This window comes from Malus domestica, chromosome 11, assembly GCF_042453785.1.
Source record: "Malus domestica chromosome 11, GDT2T_hap1".
Lineage (NCBI taxonomy): Eukaryota > Viridiplantae > Streptophyta > Magnoliopsida > Rosales > Rosaceae > Malus > Malus domestica.
In genome coordinates, this window is record NC_091671.1 from 2,721,400 (window position 1) to 2,747,964 (window position 26,565).

At 40.8% G+C, this 26,565-nt stretch overlaps 3 protein-coding genes across 8 annotated transcripts in view; all 3 read left to right on the top strand.

Annotated features, from left to right (window-relative positions):
• Positions 1-5,392: 5,392 nt before the first annotated feature.
• The window catches only part of LOC103429836 (putative disease resistance RPP13-like protein 1), a 34,116-nt gene continuing 12,943 nt past the window's right edge, over positions 5,393-26,565 (top strand). For 2 of the 6 annotated variants that reach the window (XM_029087929.2, XM_070807429.1), the window contains exons 1-4: positions 5,393-5,616; positions 5,747-5,927; positions 7,570-7,604; positions 25,462-25,507. The gene's annotated coding sequence lies outside the window, so the exon portion shown is untranslated. Of the gene's footprint in view, positions 5,617-5,746; positions 5,928-7,569; positions 7,605-25,290; positions 25,369-25,461; positions 25,508-26,565 lie in introns of those variants that run through there. The other 4 variants (XM_070807431.1, XM_070807432.1, XM_070807430.1 and 1 more) reach the window with 3 other exon arrangements.
• Positions 19,711-20,735, top strand: LOC139189139 (uncharacterized). The gene has a single exon (XM_070807458.1). It carries the CDS (start codon positions 19,845-19,847, stop codon positions 20,583-20,585), a length of 741 nt encoding a protein of 246 aa, XP_070663559.1. The 5' UTR covers positions 19,711-19,844; the 3' UTR covers positions 20,586-20,735.
• On the top strand, positions 23,123-24,145 carry LOC139189254 (uncharacterized mitochondrial protein AtMg00810-like). Its single transcript, XM_070807835.1, has one exon. The coding sequence runs from the start codon at positions 23,123-23,125 to the stop codon at positions 24,143-24,145; it is 1,023 nt and encodes a 340-aa protein (XP_070663936.1).

Below are 26,565 nucleotides of genomic sequence, written 5' to 3' on the forward strand. Positions count from 1 at the left end.
TCCAACCTTGTCAGCACCTGTCACACGCACACTCAGCTTTGCGGAAATTATGGGCATTCTATCGAAGATTTCTGGCGAAGTAGAAAGCACATGAATCGTACTGTTCAATCACCCACTTCCCACACGCAACAGTAGCTCATGGGTACCACATATAACTTTGCCAAAGTTCTCTGACAAAGTTGAGACTACTTTTCCAGCCTTGTCAGCACCTGTCACACGCACACTCAGCTTTGCGGAAATTATGGGCATTCTGTCGAAGATTTCTGGCGAAGTAGAAAGCACATGATTCGTACTGTTCAATCACCCACTTTCCACATGCAACAGTAGCTCATGGGTACCACATATAACTTTGCCAAAGTTCTCTGACAAAGTCGAGACATGTGAAGCTTGCAACTCTCACTACATCGCTCTGACCAAGAAGGGTAAAAGAATAGCAAAGAAACAACACTAACAAAGTTTAGACACATAAATTTTGAAGGGCTAGCTACCATATTATTACCCACAAGGGTAAAGGAACAGTACCACTGCTGGATAATTGGAAAGTCCCTGTGTGTCAACCTCTGTGCTTCATGGCAAGGTAGACTAGCAAACATGCCCAACCTTTACTCACATTCGAAAAAACACTCCCAACAAGATTGCTTGCCCCAAAATCGATGAGGCATCGCCTCCGAATCTCGAGAGCCAGACTCCCAACATGATTACTTTCTCAAAAATCGAAGAGAGGGTAAAGGAACAGTACCACTGCTGGATAATTTGAAAGTCCCTGTGTATCAACCTCTGTGCTTCGTGGCAAGGTAGACTAGCAAACATGCCCAACCTTTACTCACATTCGAGAAAACACCCCCAACAAGATTGCTTGCTCCAAAATCGAAGAGGCACCGCCCTCCGAATCTCGAGAGCCAGACTCCTAACATGATTACTTTCTCAAAAATCGAAGAGAGGGTAAAGGAACAGTACCACTGCTGGATAATTGGAAAGTCCCTGTGTGTCAACCTCTGTGCTTCGTGGCAAGGTAGACTAGCAAACATGCCCAACCTTTACTCATATTCGAGAAAACACTCCCAACAAGATTGCTTGCTCCAAAATCGAAGAGGCACAGCCCTCCGAATCTCAAGAGCCAGACTCCCAACATGATTACTTTCTCAAAAATTGAAGACACCGCTCTCCGAATCTCGAGAGCCAGACCCCCAGCATGATTGCTTTCTCAAAAATCGAAGAGGCATCGTTCTCCGAATCTCGAGAGCCAGATCCCCGACAGGATTGCTTGTTCGAAAACCGAAGAGGCACCACTTTCCCAACTTCAAGAGCCGGATCTCCTTGGATAAAGCTTGTCTGTAATCTTCACACGCAACATCAGCTTTCCAGATACCACAGACCACTTTTTCAAAGTGCTCTAACAGAGTTAAAACTTGTGAAGCTGGCAGCTCCCACTACCGTGCTATGACCAAGGAGGGTAAAGGAATAGCATTATTACTTGATGTTAGGGAGACTCCTATATATGTCGACCTCCATCCCCAACGAACAGGCAGACCTGCAAAAATGCTCAACCCTTCCTCTTATCTGAGAGGGCACTCCCAACGAAGCCTTTCGAAATATTCAGCTTTCTTTCCCCCCGATAATACCTCTGTAAACAAGCTATACTAGAGCAAGAATATCTCATATCATCAGGGTTAAAAGCAAGAGTATCCCATATCATGCTTTTTCCCTGTCTTTTCCTTTGGCCTTGTTCTTACTTGCAAGACAAGGAGAAAGAGAGCAATCAGTCAGCACTTGGAATCAAGCTTCCAGCCAGGAACTGACTGCCTGGAACCCCTTACCCTGGCATTGCTCTCGAGTACTCATCTTCAACATCTTATGCTTCCAGGGAAGATACCGCATCTGCCTGAGGAACAGATAGGGCAAGTGAGAAGGATACAAGGAAGCATGTGGAGACAAGCGTAACAGCACACGTGCCGATACATCCACTACTCTGTCAAAAGCAAAAGTATCCCATATCAGCAGGGTCGAACGTACTCTAGATTTGATGGACTTGTTTTGACCCTCAAATTCTTCAGTCGGCCTTATACTTTGGAGGAAACCATAAAACCCTCCAGCCCAGTTCAAGAATAAGCCTGTGGAAAGTTACTTCTTCAAAAGCAAAAGTATCCCATATCATCTCTTCTCATTTTTCTTCTCTTTATCCTTCATGCTGCCTGCAAGATAGGGAGAATGTGAACAATCAGCCGGAGCTCTGATTGTTTACCTTGTCTGTTACCTCTTTCAGCAGATCCCCTAGCTCGGCGACTTGGGGGACTCCTACTACATGGTTTGTATCGCGCTTGACCAAGCCTGAAACTACAAGTAAGCTTCAAGTGACATTGATACATTACCTTGTGCATCTCCACCAGTTACAGATACCACCCCTGGATGGAGGAAGAGTACTTCCAGAGAAGATTCCACATCTACCTATGAGACAGATAAGGAAAGTCAAGACGATACCACACTCCGGTGCTTAGAAGTTTCGTGGTTACGAGATCATTCTCCCACAATATTTCCTAATGTCATTTGTACTAAATCATTCACTTGTACTCCCTAAAGGAGAGCTTGAACCTATGTACTTGTGTAAACCCTTCACAATTAATGAGAACTCCTCTATTCCGTGGACGTAGCCAATCTGGGTGAACCACGTACATCTTGTGTTTGCTTTCCTATCTCTATCCATTTATATACTTATCCACACTAATGACCGGACCAATCTAGCGAAGATCACAAAAAGTGACCGTTTTCGCTACCTAGGATCTATCTTGCAAGAGAACGGAGAATTAGATGGAGATCTCAACCATAAAATACAAGCTGGATGGATGAAGTGTAAGAGTGTATCCGGCGTGTTGTGTGATCGTCGTAGGCCACTGAAGCTCAAGGGAAAATTTTATAGGACGGCAATAAGGCCAACGATGTTGTATGGCACAGAATGTTGGGCGGTGAAGCATCAACACGTACACAAAATGGGTGTAGCGGAGATGAGGATGCTTCGTGGGATGTATGGGCACACGAGAAAGGATAAGAATGGGAATGAGGATATCCAAGGTAAAGTAGGAGTAGCCAAAATTGAAGGAAATATGAGAGAAAATCGGTTCCGGTGGTTTGGACATGTGCAAAGAAGGCCTACTGACGCTCCGGTTCGAAAATGTGACTACGGGACAGAAGTTCAGGGCCGAAGGGGTAGAGGAAGACCTAGGAAAACTTTGGAAGAGACCCTAAGAAAAGACTTGATTACTTGGATCTAACGGAGGACATGACACAAAACCGAGCGCAATGGCGTTCTAAGATTCATATAGCCGACCCCACTTAGTGGGAAAAGGCTTTGTTGTTGTTGCTTCCTTTCCCTTTCCGGTCCTTTCTTTATCATTTATTTTTTCTGCTTTCTTCTTTCTTCCTTTCCCTCACCATGTCGGTACCCAGGCTTCAACCTTCACTGCACGATCGCACGACCTCGACACCCAGGGCTTCAACCTTCACCGCACGATCGCACGACCTCCGACCAAGACCTCGACACCCAGGGCTTCAACCTTCACCGCACGATCGCGGAGCTCAACCTGGACCACCTCAACAAGGTGTTCATGGCCGTCGGGTTTCTGAAGACATGAAGACGAAGTGGCCGGTGGCGTTCACGATCGTGCGATCGCGGAGCTCAACACGGACTCGCTACTGTGAATGGAGTACATGAAGACGAACCGGCCGGTGGCGTTCACAAGGTCGACGGGAGACGGCCTCCAGTTCAAACTTCCTTCGGACGCCATGCTGGCGTCACCATGGCATCAGATAGGCCGGTCCCAAGGTCTGTCGATTTTAGGCCGGCCTGTGGACTGGCATGGGCTGGGTGCCAGTCAATTGGGTCGGCTAGAGCAAATTCACTGGGTCCTGGCCTATTTTTTCGGCTGGGTGCTGGGCAAAAAGTCCTCCAGTGGACTTGCTCTTACTATATAGAATTCAAAATAATTATACGATTGCCATTTTTTGTTTACCGGTCAACTGTATTCCCAACGACCTTACCCGCACAATCAATCTTGATAACCAGGTTTCCACTAACCTCCTTGTACTCGATTGTGTTCGCATGCATGAGCCAAGGTAGGTGCATTACTATTTGCATTCTGATAAACAACAATGATTTTTTATGAATATTGCAGACTAGAATTTCCAATCATTCCCAAGGGAGAACGGTTCAATCATAACATCATGGGCTAAGAATACAATTTCATGTTTAAGTTTTTCTCCACATACATCACGTTAACTTGGTGTTTTTTACTTTCCTAGCATGTTCCCTTCTGTGCATTTTCAGCTTTTAAATAGTGACTTATTAGTGAAAAAGCAGATTCACATGACGAAGACATAAGTATAAAATTACTTGTCACTAATTCAGTCATCAAGCTTAAGTCATCTATTTTAATCTTCAAAATTAACACAATAAGCTAGAAAATTCAGTTCATGAAAATCTTGCTCAATGTTGTTTGACTTGTTTCCTTTCTTAAACGTTTAGATGCTCATTAATTATATGCTAATAAAACTTGCTCTTCATCTTCAAATGGATCATAATCCAATATAGCTCTGTTACCAATTAACTAGCATAACTACAAGTCTACAAGACAACTTTGGTAAATCCGGTGCCGGCAGGATCATTTTCTTCTTCTTTGTGTTGTGTGGCTCAGGTTTTTTTTCAGTCTTTTACAATTTTAAATTGATTGTCTCTACATTATCTACCATGACCTACGAACAATTGAAACAATCACCCTCCCAAAATAATATGATCGGTGTTGCAAGGGATTGTAGCTTAGTTGTTTACAAGCAGATATTTTTTTATTTTTTTTAGTACATCTTCTTTATGTTAAGGAAGAGAAGAAGTTTGGCTAAGCCACACAATGAATAGCCTAATTTGATATCAAATTCGTCATCTACAATATTCGAACCTAAGGCCTCTACTTATAAGTGAGGAGGAATATCATTAGATCGTAGTACTAGGTGTTGCAATTAGTCATTTTTTTGTTGAGAATAAATCTCATATTAATGAAATGAGAGACTTTGTATGTGCTTATAATAAGTAGTTGAGGTACTCTCCCTATTGTCAAATTTTTTTTGGTGGAACTTCAACATTTTTCATGCTATCAAAACAAGTTGTCTCATGTATGACACATAATGGCTTTACGTGATCCATATCTTTCGAGTTGTATTATTCACATGTTAAACTTAAAATTCGTCATACGTAACGGAACATATTAAGAATGAATCTCATATTAAAAAAAAAAAAAAGACTTTGAAATCTCAAGTTTATTCTATTTCCATCCAAAGTTCTATATTTGATTTCCCATCTCCAAAATCGTTCCTATAAAGAAAAAGAAAAAGTATAACGTACGTGTAGGGCTTTGGAGATAAGAAATCAAATAAAAAAGACAACAATATGACCCCACGAAAAGTACAGAGGGAAAAGAGGAGTCCTTCTTTGTGGGCAGAAAGGTGCAGACTTGTTATAAGTCTTTCAACACCTAATTATCAAAAGCAAATTGCAGAGTTCGAGAGTAGTCTGGATCTGTTGATTTTTATAATCTATGGAAACAAGTCCCTTCATCTGAAAACTTGTACGCAGTAAGTTCCTCTTGCAACTATATATGCGAAATTCATTATTTATTAATGAATTATTTCATTTTTCTTGAAGTTTGTATATTTAATTAAAGATTTCATCAATAACCAGCTATATAATTTGTGCTGTTTTCAGCCTTGATTATTCCATCATTCGGTCTGGATTTGTTGACGATAAGTGCAAACAAGTGCCCTCATGACCTGACAGGCTTCCATGTAACTGCTGCTTGCTTCAGATCATGCCCAATATTTGTGCAACGGTGCAAGTTTCGAGTCTTGAAGCGTAGGGTTGCAAGAATTCCCCCCTGCAGTTACGGGTAATCCCAAAACTGCCCATTTTTTGTCCAGTTCAAATTTAAGAAAAATAATGTTTACTAGTATATGATTTTTGCAAGCTTGAGTTTTTCTTTTTGCTCGTCTTTTAAATTTATATGGTGTGTTTTATTGTGCTTTATTATTTATTGTGTTTTATGTCATCTCAAATGACAAGTGAATCAAATGTACACAATTAACAATTAATGGGATAAATTTATTAATTGATGTGACATATCACATCAAATTGTACATAAATATGGTACAAACATATGTGATTCCCTTAACATTTTCGGATTTTCCTAGTAATATTATATGGCGTGTTATTGTGCTTTATACATACAATATCAAGTTTTTTTTTTTTTTTTTTTTTGCTTTTTATTGGAACATACAATATCAAGTTATTAGGGACTGTATACCTGGTGGTGGGAAGGTTATGATGTAGGCAACCTTGATCTGAATCCGGCCCGTTGCCATCCTTTGCTATTCCCAAATTGTTATCTCTAGATATGCTTACTAGGAGTCTCCATTAATTGAATATTATTTCAATTTTACTATAAATTTATATAGGTAAATGCTAGGGACATTAAATTACTTTAGTCTAAAGTAAGGTTTGAAATTGGCACTATTTAAATGAACAGTGTTTCAATCCGAATTTCAGATTAATTACAACCATGCCATTGGTCTTTGTGTTGGTTTTGGGTCAGCAGCCAGGCCCTCAGCCATGCCCAAATGTGTTGGTTTTAGCTGGGAAGCCCCGCCCTCAGTGAGGCCCAAATTGTTAATTACAATTTTGCCCATCTAAGATTACAATCCAATGGTGGAGATGGTGTATTAAGAAGGGCAATTTTGTCCTCTCCGTTTTGGGCGAGATAGGGGGTCATCGGGTAGGTATCATTTGCTGTCGTTCAATTAGGGTTTCAGGGAGGGTCTGAGAGAGAGAGAGAGAGACAGAGAGAGATGGCGATGGGAGGAGAGCGAGGGGGAGGGGTAGGGCTCTCGGCACTGTTGTTGCGGATGGGAGGGTCGGTATGGTCAGAGAAGACCATATGGGTCGTCGGGATTTCAGGGAGACGGGGTAGGGGTCATCAACAAACCCTATTGAGAGTGGGGTGTGCTGGATCTTGCGCTGCATGCCTCGAATCCAAAGATAAGTTCTTTTTAAAATTGTATTCTTTAATGGTGCCTTAGATTTTCTAATTGTTTAGTATGTTAGGTCCGGTTTTGGGGGATTTGTGATTTTACAGAGAGAGATGGATAGGGAGATAGAGATAGAGAGAGAGAGGAGATAGCATGGGTGTGTGCATTTTTTTGAGTTAATTAATGGGTTAGTGCGCATGTCAGTGAGGAGAGTGACAGAGGGGTGAATGGCATTGGCAGGGTATGGGTTTTCAGTTTTTCCCTCTGATTCAATAGGTTATGCACTGTTTGAAAATAAATTGTTTATTGTTTTGTTTTCCGTTTGCTTTGTTAAAACCATCATTCGAATTTTTCGGTTTCACTGTGCTCATTTCTGTGCTTCTTCAAAATTTTCTGGTGTTTGCTTTTCATTCCTATGTTGGTTGATTTTTTTTTTTTTCCCATTTCTTGGTTCCTTATGTATTTCTTGGTTCTGTCTAATTTTTTGCTGTGGGATGATGCTTGCAGGTGAACCTGAAAACAGCATACAAGATAGAGAACTGGTATGCTATTTTGTCTTTCTGTTGGATTTTGATGTTTATGTTCTGCTACTAAGAGGATTTTATAGTGTTCTAAATCTGTTTTGTAAATGTGCTTAAAGATTGGACATGTTCTTGAATGTTAGCCATGTTGTTTGAATTGGATATGTGATTGAATATTAGGTATTTAGTTTGAATTGATCTGGATATGTGGTTTATTGAACTAGAATTTGGATATGTGCTGATTTGAATTGAGTATGTTGAATTAGAGATGTGCTACTTTGAATTAAGTTGAAAAATGGCAAGCCATGGTATATTGAATGTTTTTTTTTGCCCCAAATTTACATAAGTCCCAAAGGGTGAATGTCGTCCCAAAACTTTACAACAACAACAACAACAAAGCCTTTTCCCACTAAGTGGGGTCGGCTATATGAATCCTAGAACGCCATTGCGCTCGGTTTTGTATCATGTCCTCCGTTAGATCCAAGTACTCTAAGTCTTTTCTTAGAGTCTCTTCCAAAGTTGTCCTAGGTCTTCCTCTACCCCTTCGGCCTTGAACCTCTGTCCCGTAGTTACATCTTCGAACCGGAGCGTCAGTCGGCCTTCTTTGCACATGTTCAAAATCACCGGAGCCGATTTTCTCTCATATTTCCTACAATTTCGGCTACTCCTACTTTACCTCAGATATCCTAATTCCCAATCTTATCCTTTCTCGTGTGCCCACACATCCCACGAAGCATCCTCATCTCCGCTACACCCATTTTGTGTACGTGTTGATGCTTCACCACCCAACATTCTGTGCCATACAACATCGCTAGCCTTATTGCCGTCCTATAAAATTTTCCCTTGAGCTTCAGTGGCCTACGACGGTCACACAACACGCCGGATGCACTCTTTCCATCCAGCTCGTATTCTATGGTTGAGATCTCCATCTAATTCTCCGTTCTCTTGCAAGATAGATCCTAGGTAGCGAAAACGATCGCTTTTTGTGATCTTCGCTAGATTGCTCCGGTCATTAGTGTGGATAAGTATATAAATGGATAGAGATAGGAAAGCAAATACAAGATGTACGTGGTTCACCCAGATTGGCTACGTCCACGGAATAGAAGAGTTCTCATTAATTGTGAAGGGTTTACACAAGTACATAGGTTCAAGCTCTCATTTAGTGAGTACAAGTGAATGATTTAGTACAAATGACATTAGGAAATATTGTGGGAGAATGATCTCGTAATCACGAAACTTCTAAGTATCGGAGTGTGGTGTCGTCTTGCCTTACCTTATCTGTCTCATAGGTAGATGTGGCATCTTCTCTGGAAGTACTCTTCCTCCATCCAGGGGTGGTATCTTTAACTGGTGGAGATGCACAAGGTAATGTATCAATTTCACTTGAAGCTTACTTGTAGTTTCAGGCTTGGTCAAGCGCGATACAAACCATGTAGTAGGAGTCCCCCAAGTCGCCGAGCTAGGGGGTCTGCTGAAAGAGGTGACAAACAAGGTAAGCAATCAGAGCTCCGACTGATTGTTCACCTTCTCCCCATCTTGCAGCAGCATGAAGGATAAAGAGAAGAAAAATGAGAAGAGATGATATGAGATACTTTTGCTTTTGAAGAAGTAACTTTCCACAGGCTTATTCTTGAACTGAGCTGGAGGGTTTTCTGGTTTCCTCCAGAGTATAAGGCCGACTGAAGAATTTGAGGGTCAAAACAAGTCCATCAAATCTAGAGTACGTTCCACCCTGCTGATATGGGATACTTTTGCTTTTGACAGAGTAATGAATGTATCGGCACGTGTGCTGTTACGCTTGTCTCCACATGCTTCCTTGTATCCTTCGCACTTGCCCTATCTGTTCCTCAAGCAGATGCGGAATCTTCCCTGGAAACATAAGATGTCGAAGATGAGTACTCGAGAGCAATGCCAGGTAAGTAATCAGGTAAGGGGTTCCAGGCAGTCAGTTCCTGGCTGGAAGCTTGATTCCAAGTGCTGACTGATTGCTCTCTTTCTCCTTGTCTTGCAGGTAAAAACAAGGCCAAAAGAAAAGACAGGGAAAAAGCATGATATGGGATACTCTTGCTTTTAACCCTGATGATATGAGATATTCTTGCTCTAGTATAGCTTGTTTGCAGAGGTATTATCGGGGGGAAAGAAAGCTGAATATTTCGAAATGCTTCGTTGGGAGTGCCTTCTCAGATATGATGAAGGGTTGAGCATTTTTGCAGGTCTGCCTGTCCGTTGGGGATGGAGGTCGACATATATAGGAGTCTCCCTAAAAACAAGTAGTAATGCTATTCCTTTACCCTGCTTGGTCATAGCACGGTAGTGGGAGCTGCCAGTTTCACATGTTTTAACTCTGTCAGAGCACTTTGAAAAAGTGGTCTGTGGTATCTGGCTCTCGAGATTCGGAGAACGATGCCTCTTCGATTTTTGAGAAAGCAATCATGCTGGGGGTATGACTCTCGAGATTCGGAGAGCAGTGTCTCTTCGATTTTTGAGGAAGTAATCATGTTGGGAGTCTGGCTCTCGAGATTCGGAGGGCGATGCCTCTTCGATTTTGGAGCAAGCAATCTTGTTGGGAGTGTTGTCTCGAATGTGAGTAAAGGTTGGGCATGTTTGCTAGTCTACCTTGCCACGAAGCACAAAGGTTGACACACAGGGACTTTCCAATTATCCAGCAATGGTACTGTTCCTTTACCCTCTCTTCGATTTTGAGAAAGTAGTCATGTTGGGAGTCTGGCTCTCGAGATTCGGAGGACGGTGCCTCTTCGATTTTGGAGCAAGCAATCTTATTGGGAGTGTTTTCTCGAATGTGAGTAAAGGTTGGGCATGTTTGCTAGTCTACCTTGCCACGAAGCACAGAGGTTGACACACAGGGACTTTCCAATTATCCAGCAGTGGTACTGTTCCTTTACAGTTGTGGGTAATAATATGGTAGCTAGACCTTCAAAATTTATGTGTCTAAACTTTTGTTAGTGCTGTTTCTTTGCTATTCTTTTACCTTTCTTGGTCAGAGCGATGTAGTGGGAGCTGCAAGCTTCACGTGCTCAACTTTGGCAGAGAACTTTGGCAAAGTTATTTGTGGTACCCATGAGCTATTGTTGCGTGTGGGAAGTGGATGATTGAACAGTAAGATTCATGTGCTTTCTACTTCACCAGAAGTCTTCGACAGAATGCCCATAATTTCTGCAAAGCTGAGTGTGCGTGTGACAGGTGCTGACAAGGGTAGAAAAGTAGGTGCCTCTTCGATTTCTGAGATTGGCCCTCGTGGTCTCTGAGCAGCCCAGCTTTTGAGAAAGCGAGCGCCTCTTCGATTGATTCGGAGAACGATGCCTCATCGATTTTTGAGAAAGCAATCATGCTGGGGGTCTGGCTCTCGAGATTCGGGGAGCAGTGTCTCTTCGATTTTTGAGAAAGTAATCATGTTGGGAGTCTGGCTCTCGAGATTCGGAGGGCGGTGTCTCTTCGATTTTGGAGCAAGCAATCTTGTTGGGAGTGTTTTCTCGAATGTGAGTAAAGGTTGGGCATGTTTGCTAGTCTACCTTGCCACGAAGCACAGAGGTTGACACACAGGGACTTTCCAATTATCCAGCAATGGTACTGTTCCTTTACCCTCTCTTCGATTTTTAAGAAAGTAGTCATGTTGGGAGTCTGGCTCTCGAGATTCGGAGGACGGTGCCTCTTCGATTTTGGAGCAAGCAATCTTATTGGGAGTGTTTTCTCGAATGTGAGTAAAGGTTGGGCATGTTTGATAGTCTACCTTGCCACGAAGCACAGAGGTTGACACACAGGGACTTTCCAATTATCCAGCAGTGGTACTGTTCCTTTACCCTTGTGGGTAATAATATGGTAGCTAGACCTTCAAAATTTATGGGTCTAAACTTTGTTAGTGCTGTTTCTTTGCTATTCTTTTACCCTTCTTGGTCAGAGCGATGTAGTGGGAGCTGCAAGCTTCACGTGCTCAACTTTGGCAGAGAACTTTGGCAAAGTTATCTGTGGTACCCATGAGCTATTGTTGCGTGTGGGAAGTGGGTGATTGAACAGTAAGATTCATGTGTTTTCTACTTCCCCAGAAGTCTTTGACAGAATGCCTATAATTTCCGCAAAACTGAGTGTGCGTGTGACAGGTGCTGACAAGGCTGGAAAAGGCTGGAAAAGTAGGTGCCTCTTCGATTTCTGAGATCGGCCCTCGTGGTCTCTGGGGAGCCCAGCTTTTAAGAAAGCGAGCGTATCTTCGATTTTTGAGATCGGCCATCGTGGTCTTTGAGCAGCCCAACTTTTGAGAAAGCAAACGCCTCTTCGATTTCTGAGATCAACCCTCGTGATCTCTAAGCAGCCCAGCTTTTGAGAAAGCAAACGCCTCTTCGATTTCTGAGCAGGCGCCTCTTCGATTTCTGAAGCTTCGTCGAGTGCAGATTTTTATAGGGGCTGGCATTAAGTTCCAAAGCACACTTGAATCTCCACCAGTAGAAGCTTCATTCTTGCACTTCTAAGATCTTGATTTTTCCGACCTCTTCTCTCTTCAACACCTTTGAAAATGTCTGGCCCCTCCGACCGTCGTTTTGACTTGAACCTTGTTGAAGAGGCAGCCCCGCCTTCTCCAGACAACATATGGCGCCCATCCTTCGTTTCCCCTACTGGTCCTCTTACCGTTGGGGATTCCGTGATGAAGAATGATATGACCGCTGCGGTGGTGGCCAGGAACCTTCTCACTCCCAAAGATAACAGACTACTTTCCAAACGGTCTGATGAGTTAGCTGTTAAGGATTCGCTGGCTCTCAGTGTTCAGTGTGCAGGTTCTGTGTCTAATATGGCCCAACACCTATTTGCTCGAACCCGCCAAGTTGAATCATTGGCGGCTGAAGTGATGAGTCTCAAACAGGAGATTAGAGGGCTCAAGCATGAGAATAAACAGTTGCACCGGCTCGCACATGACTATGCTACAAACATGAAGAGGAAGCTTGACCAGATGAAGGAAACTGATGGTCAGGTTTTACTTGATCATCAGAGATTTGTGGGTTTGTTCCAAAGGCATTTATTGCCTTCGTCTTCTGGGGCTGTACCGCGTAATGAAGCTCCAAATGATCAACCTCTGATGCCTCCTCCTTCTAGGGTTCTGTCCAGTACTGAGGCTCCAAATGATCCCCCTCCGGTGCCTTCTCTTTCTGGGGCTCTACTGACTGCTGAGACTTCTCCTAAGCAACCTTTGTGAAGGCTCCCTCTTGTGTGCTTATTTTGACTCATGTATATGTACATATTTGTAGCTTATCGGGGATATCAATAAATAAGCTTTCCTTCATTTCAACGTATTGTGTTAAATACACCAAAGCCTTCTTCGCTAAGTTCTTTGAATTTTCTTTTGTTAAAGCTTGTATGTTGAAGCTTTCTGAGTGGAGCATGTAGGTTGGGGTAGTGTTCCCTTAATTTCCCGAGTGAGGAAAACTTCTCGGTTGGAGACTTGGAAAATCCAAGTCACTGAGTGGGATCGGCTATATGAATCTTAGAACGCCATTGTGCTCGATCCTGTGTCATGTCCTTCGTTAGATCCAAGTACTCTAAGTCTTTTCTTAGAGTCTCTTCCAAAGTTTTCCTAGGTCTTCCTCTACCCCTTCGGCCCTGAACCTCTGTCCCATAGTCGCATCTTCTAATCGGAACGTCAGTAGGCCTTCTTTGCACATGTCCAAACCACCGTAACCGATTTTCTCTCATCTTTCCTTCAATTTCGGCTACTCCTACTTTACCCCGGATATCCTCATTCCTAATCTTATCCTTTCTCGTGTGCCCACACATCCAACGAAGCATCCTCATCTCCGCTACACCCATTTTGTGTACGTGTTGATGTTTCACCGCCCAACATTCTGTGCCATACAGCATCGCCGGCCTTATTGCCGTCCTATAAAATTTTCCCTTGAGCTTCAATGGCATACGGCGGTCACACAACACGCCGGATGCACTCTTCCACTTCATCCATCCAGCTTGTATTCTATGGTTAAGATCTCCATCTAATTCTCCGTTCTTTTGCAAGATAGATCCTAGGTAACGAAAACGGTCACTCTTTGGTATTTCTTGATCTCCGATCCTCACCCCTAACTCGTTTTGGCCTCCATTTGCACTGAACTTGCACTCCATATATTCTGTCTTTGATCGGCTTAGGCGAAGACCTTTAGATTCCAACACTTCTCTCCAAAGGTTAAGCTTTGCATTTACCCCTTCCTGAGTTTCATCTATCAACACTATATCGTCTGCGAAAAGCATACACCAAGGAATATCATCTTGAATATGTCCTGTTAACTTATCCATTACCAACGCAAAAAGGTAAGGACTTAAGGATGAGCCTTGATGTAATCCTACAGTTATGGGAAAGCTTTCGGTTTGTCCTTCATGAGTTCTTACGGCAGTCTTTGCTCCTTCATACATATCCTTTATAGCTTGGATATATGCTACTCGTACTCCTTTCTTCTCTAAAATCCTCCAAAGAATGTCTCTTGGGACCCTATCATACGCTTTTTCCAAATCTATAAAGACCATGTGTAAATCCTTTTTCCCATCTCTATATCTTTCCATCAATCTTCGTAAGAGATAGATTACCTCCATGGTTGAGCGCCCTGGCATGAACCCGAATTGGTTGTCCGAAACCCGTGTCTCTTGCCTCAATCTATGCTCAATGACTCTCTCCCAGAGCTTCATTGTATGACTCATTAGCTTAATACCCCTATAGTTCATGCAATTTTGTACGTCGCCCTTATTCTTGTAGATAGGCACCAAAGTGCTCATTCGCCACTCATTTGGCATCTTCTTCGTTTTCAAAATCCTATTGAAAAGGTCAGTGAGCCATGTTATACCTGTCTCTCCCAAAAGTTTCCACACTTCGATTGGTATATCGTCTGGGCCTATTGCTTTTTTATGCTTCATCTTCTTCAAAGCTACAACCACTTCTTCCTTTCGGATTCGACGATAAAAAGAGTAGTTTCTACACTCTTCTGAGTTACTCAACTCCCCTAAAGAAGCACTCATTTCATGTCCTTCATTGAAAAGATTATGAAAATAACCTCTCCATCTGTCTTTAACCGCGTTCTCTGTAGCAAGAACATTTCCATCCTCATCCTTGATGCACCTCACTTGGTTTAGGTCCCTTGTCTTCTTTTCCCTTGCTCTAGATAGTTTATAGATATCCAACTCTCCTTCTTTGGTATCTAGTCGTTTATACATATCGTCGTAAGCTGCTAACTTAGCTTCTCTGACAGCTTTCTTCGCCTCTTGCTTCGCTTTTCTATACCTTTCACCATTTTCATCAGTCCTCTCCTTGTATAAGGCTTTACAACATTCCTTCTTAGCCTTCACCTTTGTTTGTACCTCCTCATTCCACCACCAAGATTCCTTTTGGTGTGGGGCAAAGCCCTTGGACTCTCCTAATACCTCTTTTGCTACTTTTCGGATACAACTAGCCATGGAATCCCACATTTGGCTAGCTTCCCCCTCTCTATCCCACACACATTGGGTGATTACCTTCTCTTTGAAAATGGCTTGTTTTTCTTCTTTTAGATTCCACCATCTAGTCCTTGGGCACTTCCAAGTCTTGTTCTTTTGTCTTACTCTTTTGATATGTACATCCATCACCAACAAGCGATGTTGATTAGCCACGCTCTCTCCTGGTATAACTTTGCAATCCTTACAAGTTATACGATCCCCTTTCCTCATTAGAAGAAAATCTATTTGTGTTTTTGACGACCCACTCTTGTAGGTGATCACATGTTCTTCTCTCTTCTTAAAGAAGGTGTTGGCTAAGAAGAGATCATATGCCATTGCAAAATCCAAGATAGCTTCCCCATCCTCGTTTCTCTCCCCAAAACCATGGCCACCATGAAAACCTCCATAGTTGCCTGTCTCCCTGCCCACGTGTCCATTTAAATCTCCTCCTATAAATAACTTCTCCGTCTGAGCAATTCCTTGCACCAAGTCTCCAAGATCTTCCCAAAATTTCTCCTTCGAACTCGTATCCAACCCTACTTGAGGTGCGTACGCACTAATCACATTGATAAGTTCTTGTCCTATTACAATCTTGATTGCCATGATTCTATCTCCTACCCTCTTGACATCTACAACATCTTGTACCAAGGTCTTGTCCACGATGATGCCAACACCGTTTCTCGTTCTATTTGTGCCCGAATACCAAAGTTTAAACCCTGAGTTTTCTAGATCCTTTGCCTTACTACCAACCCACTTAGTTTCTTGTAGGCACATAATATTTATCCTTCTCCTCACCATAACTTCCACTACTTCCATAGATTTTCCCGTTAAGGTTCCTATATTCCACGTTCCTAAACGCATTTTGCTCTCTTGAACTCTACCCTTCTGTCCTAGCTTCTTCACCCTCCCCCGTCTAATAGGATCAAAGTACTTCTTTTGTGTGTCCCGGGTAAAGTTGATAGGAGCATATGCTCCCAAACAACTTTGAGTGGAGTCGTTCGAAAAGAAGTTTCTATAGCCCCCTTGCTCATTTAACACTGCATCCGGGTGCCGATGGAGATACAGCGACCCTTGCTCACTTATCACTGTGCTCAGGCCACACAGCGCGCCACTTACGGGTGACGCCCTAGCTTTAGCGCGATTTTGTTCTGGATTCATTTTCATAAGGATTCGACGTGATCATGGAGTGCCGGCTGTCGACTACCTGACGCCCTCCCCCTCCTCCTTTATCCGGGCTTGGGACCGGCCATGTAAGACATAGGCGGAGTTATCAACCAAAACTTTAAAAGAAAATAATTAGAAAACATGATTCAGGAGAGAAATAACAAGTCCATCACGTATTAGAAAATCAGTTTTGCCCAGTGATCGAAATCATTACAGGATTAAAAACTAGAATCCGACTTTGGAAGAACTTCCATTCTCTTCTAAAACAGCTTCCACCAACGACAAACGTTCTTGCAGATGTTTAACTGCACATAGCAATGGAAAAAGATAATAGGTCAGAAGTTAATAGTTTACACCCATTTTTCAAACACGGTGGTTGTTTGTTTTGAACCTACACCAGGTTCACCCTGTATCAGCGGTTTCCCAGTCACACTAGTATGAACATTAGATATGAGTTTGATAACACAAAAAACTAGTAGATTTGTGTATGCCCCCTTGGGAACTAATTCTGTGTGGAATTTTGTTGTATGGGCTATGGAGTAAATACATGTTGCATGACGTGACTTGTTCGAGTTCATTAGAGGGTCGTGGCGATGCCCATGGAAAGACAAGCTCAGGTCCTTTCCATGTTCTTTTGTGATCTTTGTTTCACAGTTGGAACGGGGGAGGTTTTGATTCTGTGATGATATTTGGGTTGGGATTCCTATTTCAGTGTCATTTTCTGCCATCTGTATAGGATCTCTTTGCCATAATTAATCACCCCAAAAAAATTATTTGCATTTGATTCTTTGCATAAACTTATCTTATGAATAGTTGAGTATGCTTTAATGTCAATACTAATTTGTCCGTGACTATGTCTTTGGTTCTCTATGTTGTGTATGGACCAGGGAATTTAAATTTTAAAGTGCTATATAACTTATGCTAAAATATGTTTGGAATACCCTAGAAAAATTAGATAGAGGCTTGAAAGGACTAGATCCAGTACATTTGAAAGAGCTCTCAGTACAAGACAACTTTGTTAAGTGTTTTTGTAGTGGTGTTCTAATAGCAGCTTCGTAGTTTTAGTCTAATGTTTTTGTTGTACATTTTTAACAACCGAATCTAAAATCCCTCCGTACTTTAAAGTCCCTCCTCCAGACATCACATTAGAGAATTATAACTATTCAACATCCTTGGTGCATTGGCAGATTAATGATTGTATCACGGAATTTTGGCTAAGTTCCTTGAATTATTGAACCGTTAATGCTTTCCAAATGTTTTACTTTGATTCATTGTCTCACATTTTCCATGGTACAAGTTTACATGATTGCAAGCCGATAGAAAGAGATAGATGTAGGGAGAAGTGGGAATTGGGGGAGAGAGAGAGTGAGTGAGGGGTGCGGTTGCTTTTTAAAGATTTCCTTGAAATTGTTTCTGCAGTTTTTTTTTTTGGGTGGATTTTCTCGAGTTCTTTCTATTTGTTTGGAATTGTTTCATTTTTACTGAGATTCTTTTGGTCCCTGTCACTAAACTCTGATTTCTACTATTAATTGCTGCTGAAATGTGACTTTTGCTATTAATTTTGTAAATTAATTAAGATGCTTAATGTTCCCTTAATTGTGATTAAGATGGTCACAATCCTACCATCCTCTGTATGCTCTGCCATGTCCGCCGCCAATGTTTTATGTTCCGATTTTTACTTTTTAATCCTTTCTTACAACATTTAAATAATCAGGTTGAAATAGTAATTCTATTTTTCGACAAACGATAGGTTAAATTGTTAGTTGTTATGAGAGAAGGAGATCGTTTTAGAGATCAAACCCGCATCAAAATATATGATGATTTCTGCAAATGCGATCAGCAGTTGCATTTTACAATATACAACTTCAGTTAGCATCAGTTTCTTAATGAGTGGCATGTGAATTCTTAATTTAATTTCGGAAAAAAATGCATTTAAATTTGGTGGTATGTGATGAACTTAGCATTCTGTCTTTTATTATATACTGGTGATGGACATTTTTAGCATATTGGATTTATCATTTTCTATAAAATGAAGCTTCATTCTCGCTATGTTGTTGATGTTTTTTTGTGATTTCAGTTTATAGTGCTTCTAAATGCTGTTTTAATTTAGGAATTTGAATAATTGTTTAAATGGGATTGGAGGGTGATAAATATTTCTAGCTAGGGAAAGGTCGCATCCATGTGTTGGTCGAATTGATGGATGTAAAAAATGAATATGGCAAGGTGTAAAAAATGAATATGGATGAACGTTTAGCTACTGCATGTAGATTCAGCTTTCCTTTGCATTTGAGTGAGTTGGAAACCGAGTGGAACAGTTTGAGAGAGGGAGGGACGGAGGGAGAGAGAGAGAGAGGACGATGTTGGGATTTTGGTAAAGATTTGAGCTTTAGTGGTAAGCATGCTGATTTGAGCTCACAGAAAAACCCAACAGTATGTAGATTGAATTGAGTTGGGAACTGAGTGGAAAAATGTTAGAGAGAGGATTGTGTATAGTTCTCAAAGCTTCTTACGTTGTTTTCTGATGCATCTTTGAGCCACTGGCCTTAGGTGGAGTCTTATACTGCAATATTATGTGCTAATCTAATAAACCCTGCAACTTATTCGTCTTTGTCATGAGTAAGTTTTGGTTTTTTTCATTGGAATAGGGATTTAGTGGATGATTGTTTTTAACGCATATTAGTTAAAATGAGTTGAGTATTGGGTGCCAATCCCATGTCTGCAAATCACAGTAGCCTAAGGAAGAAACACTGTCTGCACGATCTATAATACCTATTCACGCAAGAATCTTTTCCCAAACTAAAAAGCTTACATTTCCAAACGTGTAAAGGATGGGCCACTATCATCTTACTTTTTCAATACCTAAACCATGCAGTGATGCATGGGCTGGATATTGCTCCTTTCAAGTTTCAAACCATTAAATGCTAAAGATTTCTGGATAAATCATCGTAGAAGTCGATTCTACAGATTCCTTCTTAGTTACACTCAGATGATAATGTATTTATTGTCCTTGACATGTTTTTAAAGTTTGCATTTTCAATGTATATTTCATTAACTAAGCTTTATCAGCGGAATATCATCGCAAATTTGTTACGGAAAATGCTATTGCTAGATTCTGATATATCTACTTTAGTTTTAAGGATTACACATTGTTTTACGATATAAAATAGATGTTCTGCCTTGATTTGATGCGGGGGTATGCATTAGCTAACATTAATTCTGCTTAGTATTTCTCAAATTCATTTTGGGTTAAAAAGTTGGAGCTTTGGATCGGGTTTTTTCTTTATTCATGTTGGAAGAATACATGCAAGTCATATCTTGTGTTAAAATGCATGCATGAAATAAACTTGTTGGATGACTAGTGAAGTTAGGCTAGTCAACATTCTTTGTGTAAAATGCATGCATGAAATAAACATGTTGGATGACTAGTGAAGTTAGGCTAGTCAACATTCTTTGTGTAAGTTAAGCAAGTTAGGCAAGTTAGGCTTATGTCTACTTTCTTTTCCTATATATATGTTTCATTTGTAATTGTTTCTTCATGAAATACACATAAAAAATTCTACATGGTATCAGAGCAGGTTCATTTGTAACCTGTCTCTGCCATTCTTGCTGCTGCAATTTTTTCTTTCTTTCAAAGTCTAAGTCATGACTGAAGAAAGTTCTGTGAACCATGATGAGGAAACCCGGCACAATCTCTCTCCAAACTTCTCAGACGTTGAGGTTAACACCAATCAACGTTTGTGTTCAGTTCTCTTGAACGAGTTCAATTATCTTCCTTGGTCCCGAGCTGTTTCACTAGCTCTCGGAGGCAAAGGGAAGTTAGGGTTTGTAAATGGAAGCGTGGAAGCTCCAGACAGTTCTTCCTCTACATACAATGCATGGCTCTGCAAAGATCAACTTGTCATGTCCTTGCTGCTCAACACCATGGAGAAACATGTTGCTGAAATTTTTAGCTACTCCAATTCCGCACATGATCTTTGGAAAGCTTTGCAGGATATGTATGGAAATCAAAACAACTATGCACGGGTCTTCCAATTAAAGAAGGACATTGACAGTGCTCAACAAGAAGGGAAAGCATTTGTTCAACACCTTGGGAGCCTCAAAGCCATGTGGAATGAGTTGGATGTATATCTCCCTCATACCACAGATCCTACCATTCTCCTAAAACGAGCTGAGGAAGACAAAATTTATCAGCTGTTAGGGAGTTTGAGCTCTGAGTACGAGGACCTAAGGAGTCACATCTTGATGAGTCAAGACCTGCCTACCTTCAACAATGTTTGTGCAACTATCCAACGAGAAGAAGTAAGGAAGAAGGTTATGAATGTTGATCACAATCCTAGATTAACGGAGACTCGGGCATATGCATCAAAGTACAAGAACTCATAAGCCAAGGTATACAAGGGAAGAAACACACATCTAAAATGCAAATATTGCAATGGTGTTGGTCATGAGGAAGACAAGTGTTGGGAACTTCATCCTGAACTCAAGCCTAAGTTCAGCAAAGATGGAAGGATGATACCAAGGTCCTCACAACAATTTCAACCTCATTTCAAGGCACAACTTGCTAATGCTCACGCTCCTACTATCTCACAAGGATCCATGGAGTTCACTGCCAATCCATTGTCATTAATCAATGAATTTGCAGCTTACCTACAAAGTAAGGGGCACGGAGGAGGCTCATATGGTCAAGGCAATGAAGAGGGTAGTCACACAGCTATGTTGGGACAATTTGCCGGATTTCTTGCTGGAAATGAGAAAGTTCCAAAGGGAGAAGCATCAGGTATACTCAAAGCCTTTACTACTGCCCTATTAACTAGTACTGAAATTGATTGTTGGATAATTGATTCAGGCGCCACAGATCATATGACAAACAAAGTTACAAATTTACATCATTTTAAAAAAATTTCAAGCCCCTCACATGTGTCTATTGCAAATGGAAAAAATGTCTTAGTTTTGGGAAAAGGAGAAATAAACTTACTCTCTCAAAAAACACCTTCCACTGCCCTCTATGTACCAACCTTTCCCTTCCAACTTTTGTCAATTGGAAAGATCACCAACACCCTAAACTGCCGTGCTATTTTCTCACCAAATAAAGTAATGTTTCAGGATGTTCTCACCATGAAGATGATTGGTGAAGGGGTCTTCATAAATGGACTTTACTACCTGTGCAAGAATGCATGTTTCACTCAGGCTCTTCAAGCTCAATCGAAGTCCATAGATGAAAACCAACTTTGGCATAGGAGATTAGCTCACCCCTCTGAACTTGTCTTGTCGAAACTGTTTCCAAATTTTTGTAACCCCTATCCTACTTGTGATACTTGTCAATTTTCTAAGTTTACTAGGCTACCTTTTGGTAATTCAATGTCTAGGACAAGTAAACCTTTTGAAATGGTACACACCGATGTATGGGGACCTGCAACTGAATCAATGGAAGGTTTTAAATATTTTGTTCTATTTGTTGATGATTTCTCTCGAACAAGTTTTCTATATCTTATGAAATCAAAAAGTGAAGTCCCTACCATTTTCAAAGACTTTCACATGCATGTTAAAACGCAATTTCAATCAAACATTAAGGTTTTAAGGTCAGATAATGGCACTGAATTTCTATCCAACAACATGCTTCAATACATAAGTTCTCAGGGTATCATACATCAAACCAGCTGTGTGGGGACTCCCCAACAAAATGGAGTAGCCGAGAGGAAAAATAGAGATCTCTTGGAAAAAACTCGTGCTCTCATGATTCACATGCACGTTCCAAAGAAATTTTGGTCGTTTGCCATCCTTACTGCCACTTATCTCATCAATCGACTTCCAAGTCGTGTGCTAGGGTTTAAATCTCCTTATGAAGTTCTCAAGGGGAGGAAAATAGATTTGACACATCTCAAGGTGTTTGGTTGTGTGTGTTTTGTTCACATCCAAACCTTGAACCGTGACAAACTAGATGCCAGGGCAACCAAGTGTGTGTTTATGGGATACTCGACCACTCAAAAGGGATACAAGTGCTTCAATCCAGTCACTAAGAAGTGCACAGTTTCAAGAGATGTGAAGTTCGAAGAAGACTATCCCTATTTTACAAGTCAGGGGGAGGATTTAGTTGACATGTTCCCACTCCCTCAAAACTTTAATTATCCGATGTTGGAAAAGAGATCAGTCATTGTAAGTCCAGATTGTGAAGAAGTTCAAACTGACCAAATTACTGCCAGTGAAAGTGAAGACGAGCCCTACTCTGATCCTTCTCCGCCCTCTACAGAGTCTCAGGTGATTAAAAGAAATCCTCCTCGAATCAGAAAACCTCCAGCTAGGTTGCAGGACTATGTTACATATGCCTCACGACATCCAATCAATGAATGTATCAGCTTTAGTAAGTTCTCAACATCTCATGCTGCATTTCTCAGTGAAATTGATAAGCACTATGAACCAAGAAGCTTTCAAGAAGCTTCTCTTCTCCCACAATGGAACCAAGCCATGAAAGAAGAGATTCGTGCACTGGAAGAGAATTGCACCTGGAGCCTAGTTCAACTACCACCAGGAAAAAAGGCTGTTGGAAGTCGTTGGATTTACAAGACTAAATTCAAAGCTGATGGATCTATCGAGAGACACAAGGCTAGACTTGTTGCTCGAGGTTTCACCCAAACCTTTGGTGTAGATTATAAGGAAACATTCGCACCGGTGGCCAAGATGAACTCAGTCAGGGTTTTACTGTCAGTTGCAATCAATTGTGGATGGTCACTCTACCAAATGGACGTGAAGAATGTTTCCTTCACGGCGAGCTGCAGGAAGAAGTGTATATGCAACCTCCTCCAGGCTATGATGGTATTAAAGGCAACATGGTTTGTAAATTGCACAAGGCAATATACGGATTGAAACAATCACCAAGAGCTTGGTATGCCAAGCTCAGTTCTGTTCTGGAAAAGGCTGGATTCATGCGAAGTAATGCTGATTCTTCGTTATTTGTAAGAACTGGCACCAGGGGGAAGTTGGTGGTCCTCGTCTATGTTGATGATCTTATCATCACTGTAGATAATACCGTGGAGATTGAGGCACTAAAACTCTCACTACATCAAGCTTTCGCTATCAAAGATTTGGGGAGGTTAAAGTATTTTTTGGGGATCGAAATGGCAACATCTTCAAAAGGACTGTTTCTACATCAACGGAAATATGTATTGGACCTCCTTCAAGAAGCAAAAATGCTTGACTGCAAGCCTGTTATCACTCCCGTTGATTGTAAACTGAAGCTCAGCATAGATGGAGAAGCCATGCATGATGTAAGCTACTATCAACGATTAGTAGGCAAGCTCATATACCTCACTATCACTCGTCCAGATATCACATATGCAGTGAGCTTGGCTAGTCAGTTCATGCACTCTCCCACTGTTGATCACCTTAACCTTGTTAAGAGAATCCTTCGTTATCTTAAGGGTTCAATTGGGCAAGGAATTACAATGCATAACAATCAGTCCACTGTCATTAGTGGCTACACAGATGCAGACTGGGCAGGTAATGCAATTGATAGGAAATCAATCACAGGCTATTGTACATTTGTTGGTGGAAACCTTGTCACATGGAAGAGTAAGAAGCAACAGGTAATTGCTCGTTCCAGCGCAGAGGCTGAGTATCGAGCCATGGCAGCCACTGCGTGTGAACTCATTTGGCTTAAAGGGCTTCTTTCAGACTTAGGGTTTCCTAGTTCTACTCCTATGATGCTTATGTGTGATAATCAGGCAGCCATGCATATTGCTGCCAATCCTGTGTTCCATGAAAGAACCAAACATATTGAAGTGGATTGTCATTTCATCAGAGCTCAAGTTCAAACGCAAATCATCCGGACCATGTTCACACGAAGCCATGATCAACTAGCAGATCTTTTTACAAAGGCACTAGCATCATCTCAGTTTCATCGGTTATTGGGCAAGCTTGGCTCAGTGAATCCCCTCGATCCAGCTTGAGGGGGAGTGTTGGAAGAATACATGCAAGTCATATCTTGTGTTAAAATGCATGCATGAAATAAACATGTTGGATGACTAGTGAAGTTAGGCTAGTCAACATTCTTTGTGTAAAATGCATGCATGAAATAAACATGTTGGATGACTAGTGAAGTTAGGCTAGTCAACATTCTTTGTGTAAGTTAAGCAAGTTAGGCAAGTTAGGCAAGTTAGGCTTATGTCTACTTTCTTTTCCTATATATATGTTTCATTTGTAATTGTTTCTTCATGAAATACACATCAAAAATTCTACAATTCAGCTATCATTTTCTGCTTAGGAGACTCTCTTAAACTGTGTGAAACTGTGCTCATTAGGCTGGGCAGAGCAATGACAAGCTAAAAACAAAACAAAAACAAGCAGAATTATCACATGTAGTGCAGGATAAATTCTAAACGACCCAAATCTGGATGGTAAAATACTTGGAGTTGGAATTAATAGGATCGATTGAAACATGGATTTTTTTTTTATTAGATTGGTATATCTGACTTAATTAAGAAGTTGTTTAAGACACAGTCATTAGGGAATTTCTGTAATTGAACGTAGTTGTTTTCATGAGGTTAAATACAATAAGGTGATTCTATGCCAAGAAGTGATTTTATATGGACACATTGTATGATGTAAAATGGTAAAAGGAGTACCTGTTCCTGTCCAGCCTTATGTTTTCTGAGTCTTGCTTATTTTTCATTAGTCATATGAAAGATGCTGCAATATCGTGGGATCAAAATAGCTAAGAAACTGGACGTGGACATCTTTATTCTATAGAGCGTATGTAAAAGTAATTTAGACTTTATTAGTTTATATTAATCCTTCACTTCTGTTCATATATTGTAATTTCTATATGGTTTGTCCACATTTGTCTTAGGAGACTCTGGGGCTGCTTAAATTTTATATATTCAGTTGCATAGAGTCGGCATGACATGCACAGCGATTGTCAGATTGCCACCCTTAGTTGGTGATATTTTCTTTACAACACATTCAAATTGAGGATTTAGAAAATCTAATAATAAAACTCAAACATATGTTCGATGCTTTTTGTTTTCATTTTCGGTTAAAAGGTTTCAGCTTTGGATTGGGATTTACCTTTATTAATCTATAATTTTGTGCTCAGGACACCATCTTGGGGGTCTTAACATGATTGTTCTTCTATTTCATAGACTCAAAACGTGTCTAGTGTTTCATTGAATTGGTATACCTTTGCTCATTTAACTCAAATTTAATACGGTTTGGTCCTCCAATTTCTCTAAATTGCCAACGGATTTATTTTCTTTGGAAATTTCAGGAACTCTGGTTGTGGTAGGAACAAGCCGGCTCCTTGCTATTTTTAGGTATATGATTATGTGCCCTGATTGCATGTTCAAAGTCTAATTAGTTATATAAACTTTTAATTTATCTTTGCAAAGCTTTTGTACTTGGATTTTAGTTTAGATATGCGATTTGTTTGTGAAAAATTAACGAGAAGACTAATCATGGGGACATTCTTATTTCTGAAATTTTCTCTTCAGCATTGTTTCTTGAATAAATTTGGATTGGTAGATGTAGGGGTAGAGTAACCCCCGTGGTGTAAATAAAAGGTATAGGCGTAATGATTTCTAGGTTTAGAATTCATTGAAAAATATGATATAATGCTGCGTTCTCTAATATTTTTTTTTTTTTTGGCTGTTTGCTGTTCTAAACTTTTGAACTCCTTTTTGGATTGATCTTTGTTATTTTTGTTTTTGGGGGTATCTGATTGGTCAAGGTTGCCCAATCTTGGTTGTACTTTTTCCCAAGACAGGGCACATTTGAAACTTTGAATTCTTGAGTTTATATTTTAATTCTCATTAGTTAATGCTTAATATTTGGCCTTTTATTTTGAGATTAGAATGAATACGTTTGGCCTGAAAGACAGTAAACTGAATTAAAAGCTGGCTTATTTTCCATTGGCCATCAATTAGGGTGAGAAAACATTGAATTGAGATCATTAAACAGCACTTATATAGGGCACTATACCAAATGAGCTCGAAGAGGACTCAGCAATTGAAGAACAATTGATGGCATACACCTTGGACATGATTAAGTTAGTTGAACATTATACTATAACAAGTACATATTTCTGGAGTCAGTTTCACACGCAGACACGCACACACACATCTGACGTAAAGTTAGTCTATTAGATGGTTTCCAGATTGACCCCCCCTTGCCAAATCTATTTCAAGGCTGGAAGGAGAGTTAAAACATATGTTATTGTCTTATATGTTTGTATTTGAATGGTAACGATGTTGTTCTTCTGGTGGAAAATTTTTCCTTTGAATCCATTTCAGCTTAGGCTCTACTTTTTTTTTTTTCATTTCAGCTTCATTTTCATGTTCATCATGTCCTGTTGGTATGTGTTTTGTGTTGGCAT

Excerpts from the sequence above, each read along its gene's own strand:
- LOC139189139 (XM_070807458.1), top strand. The coding sequence starts at position 19,845 with ATGACTGAAGAAAGTTCTGTGAACCATGATGAGGAAACCCGGCACAAT.
- LOC139189254 (XM_070807835.1), top strand. The coding sequence starts at position 23,123 with ATGCGAAGTAATGCTGATTCTTCGTTATTTGTAAGAACTGGCACCAGG.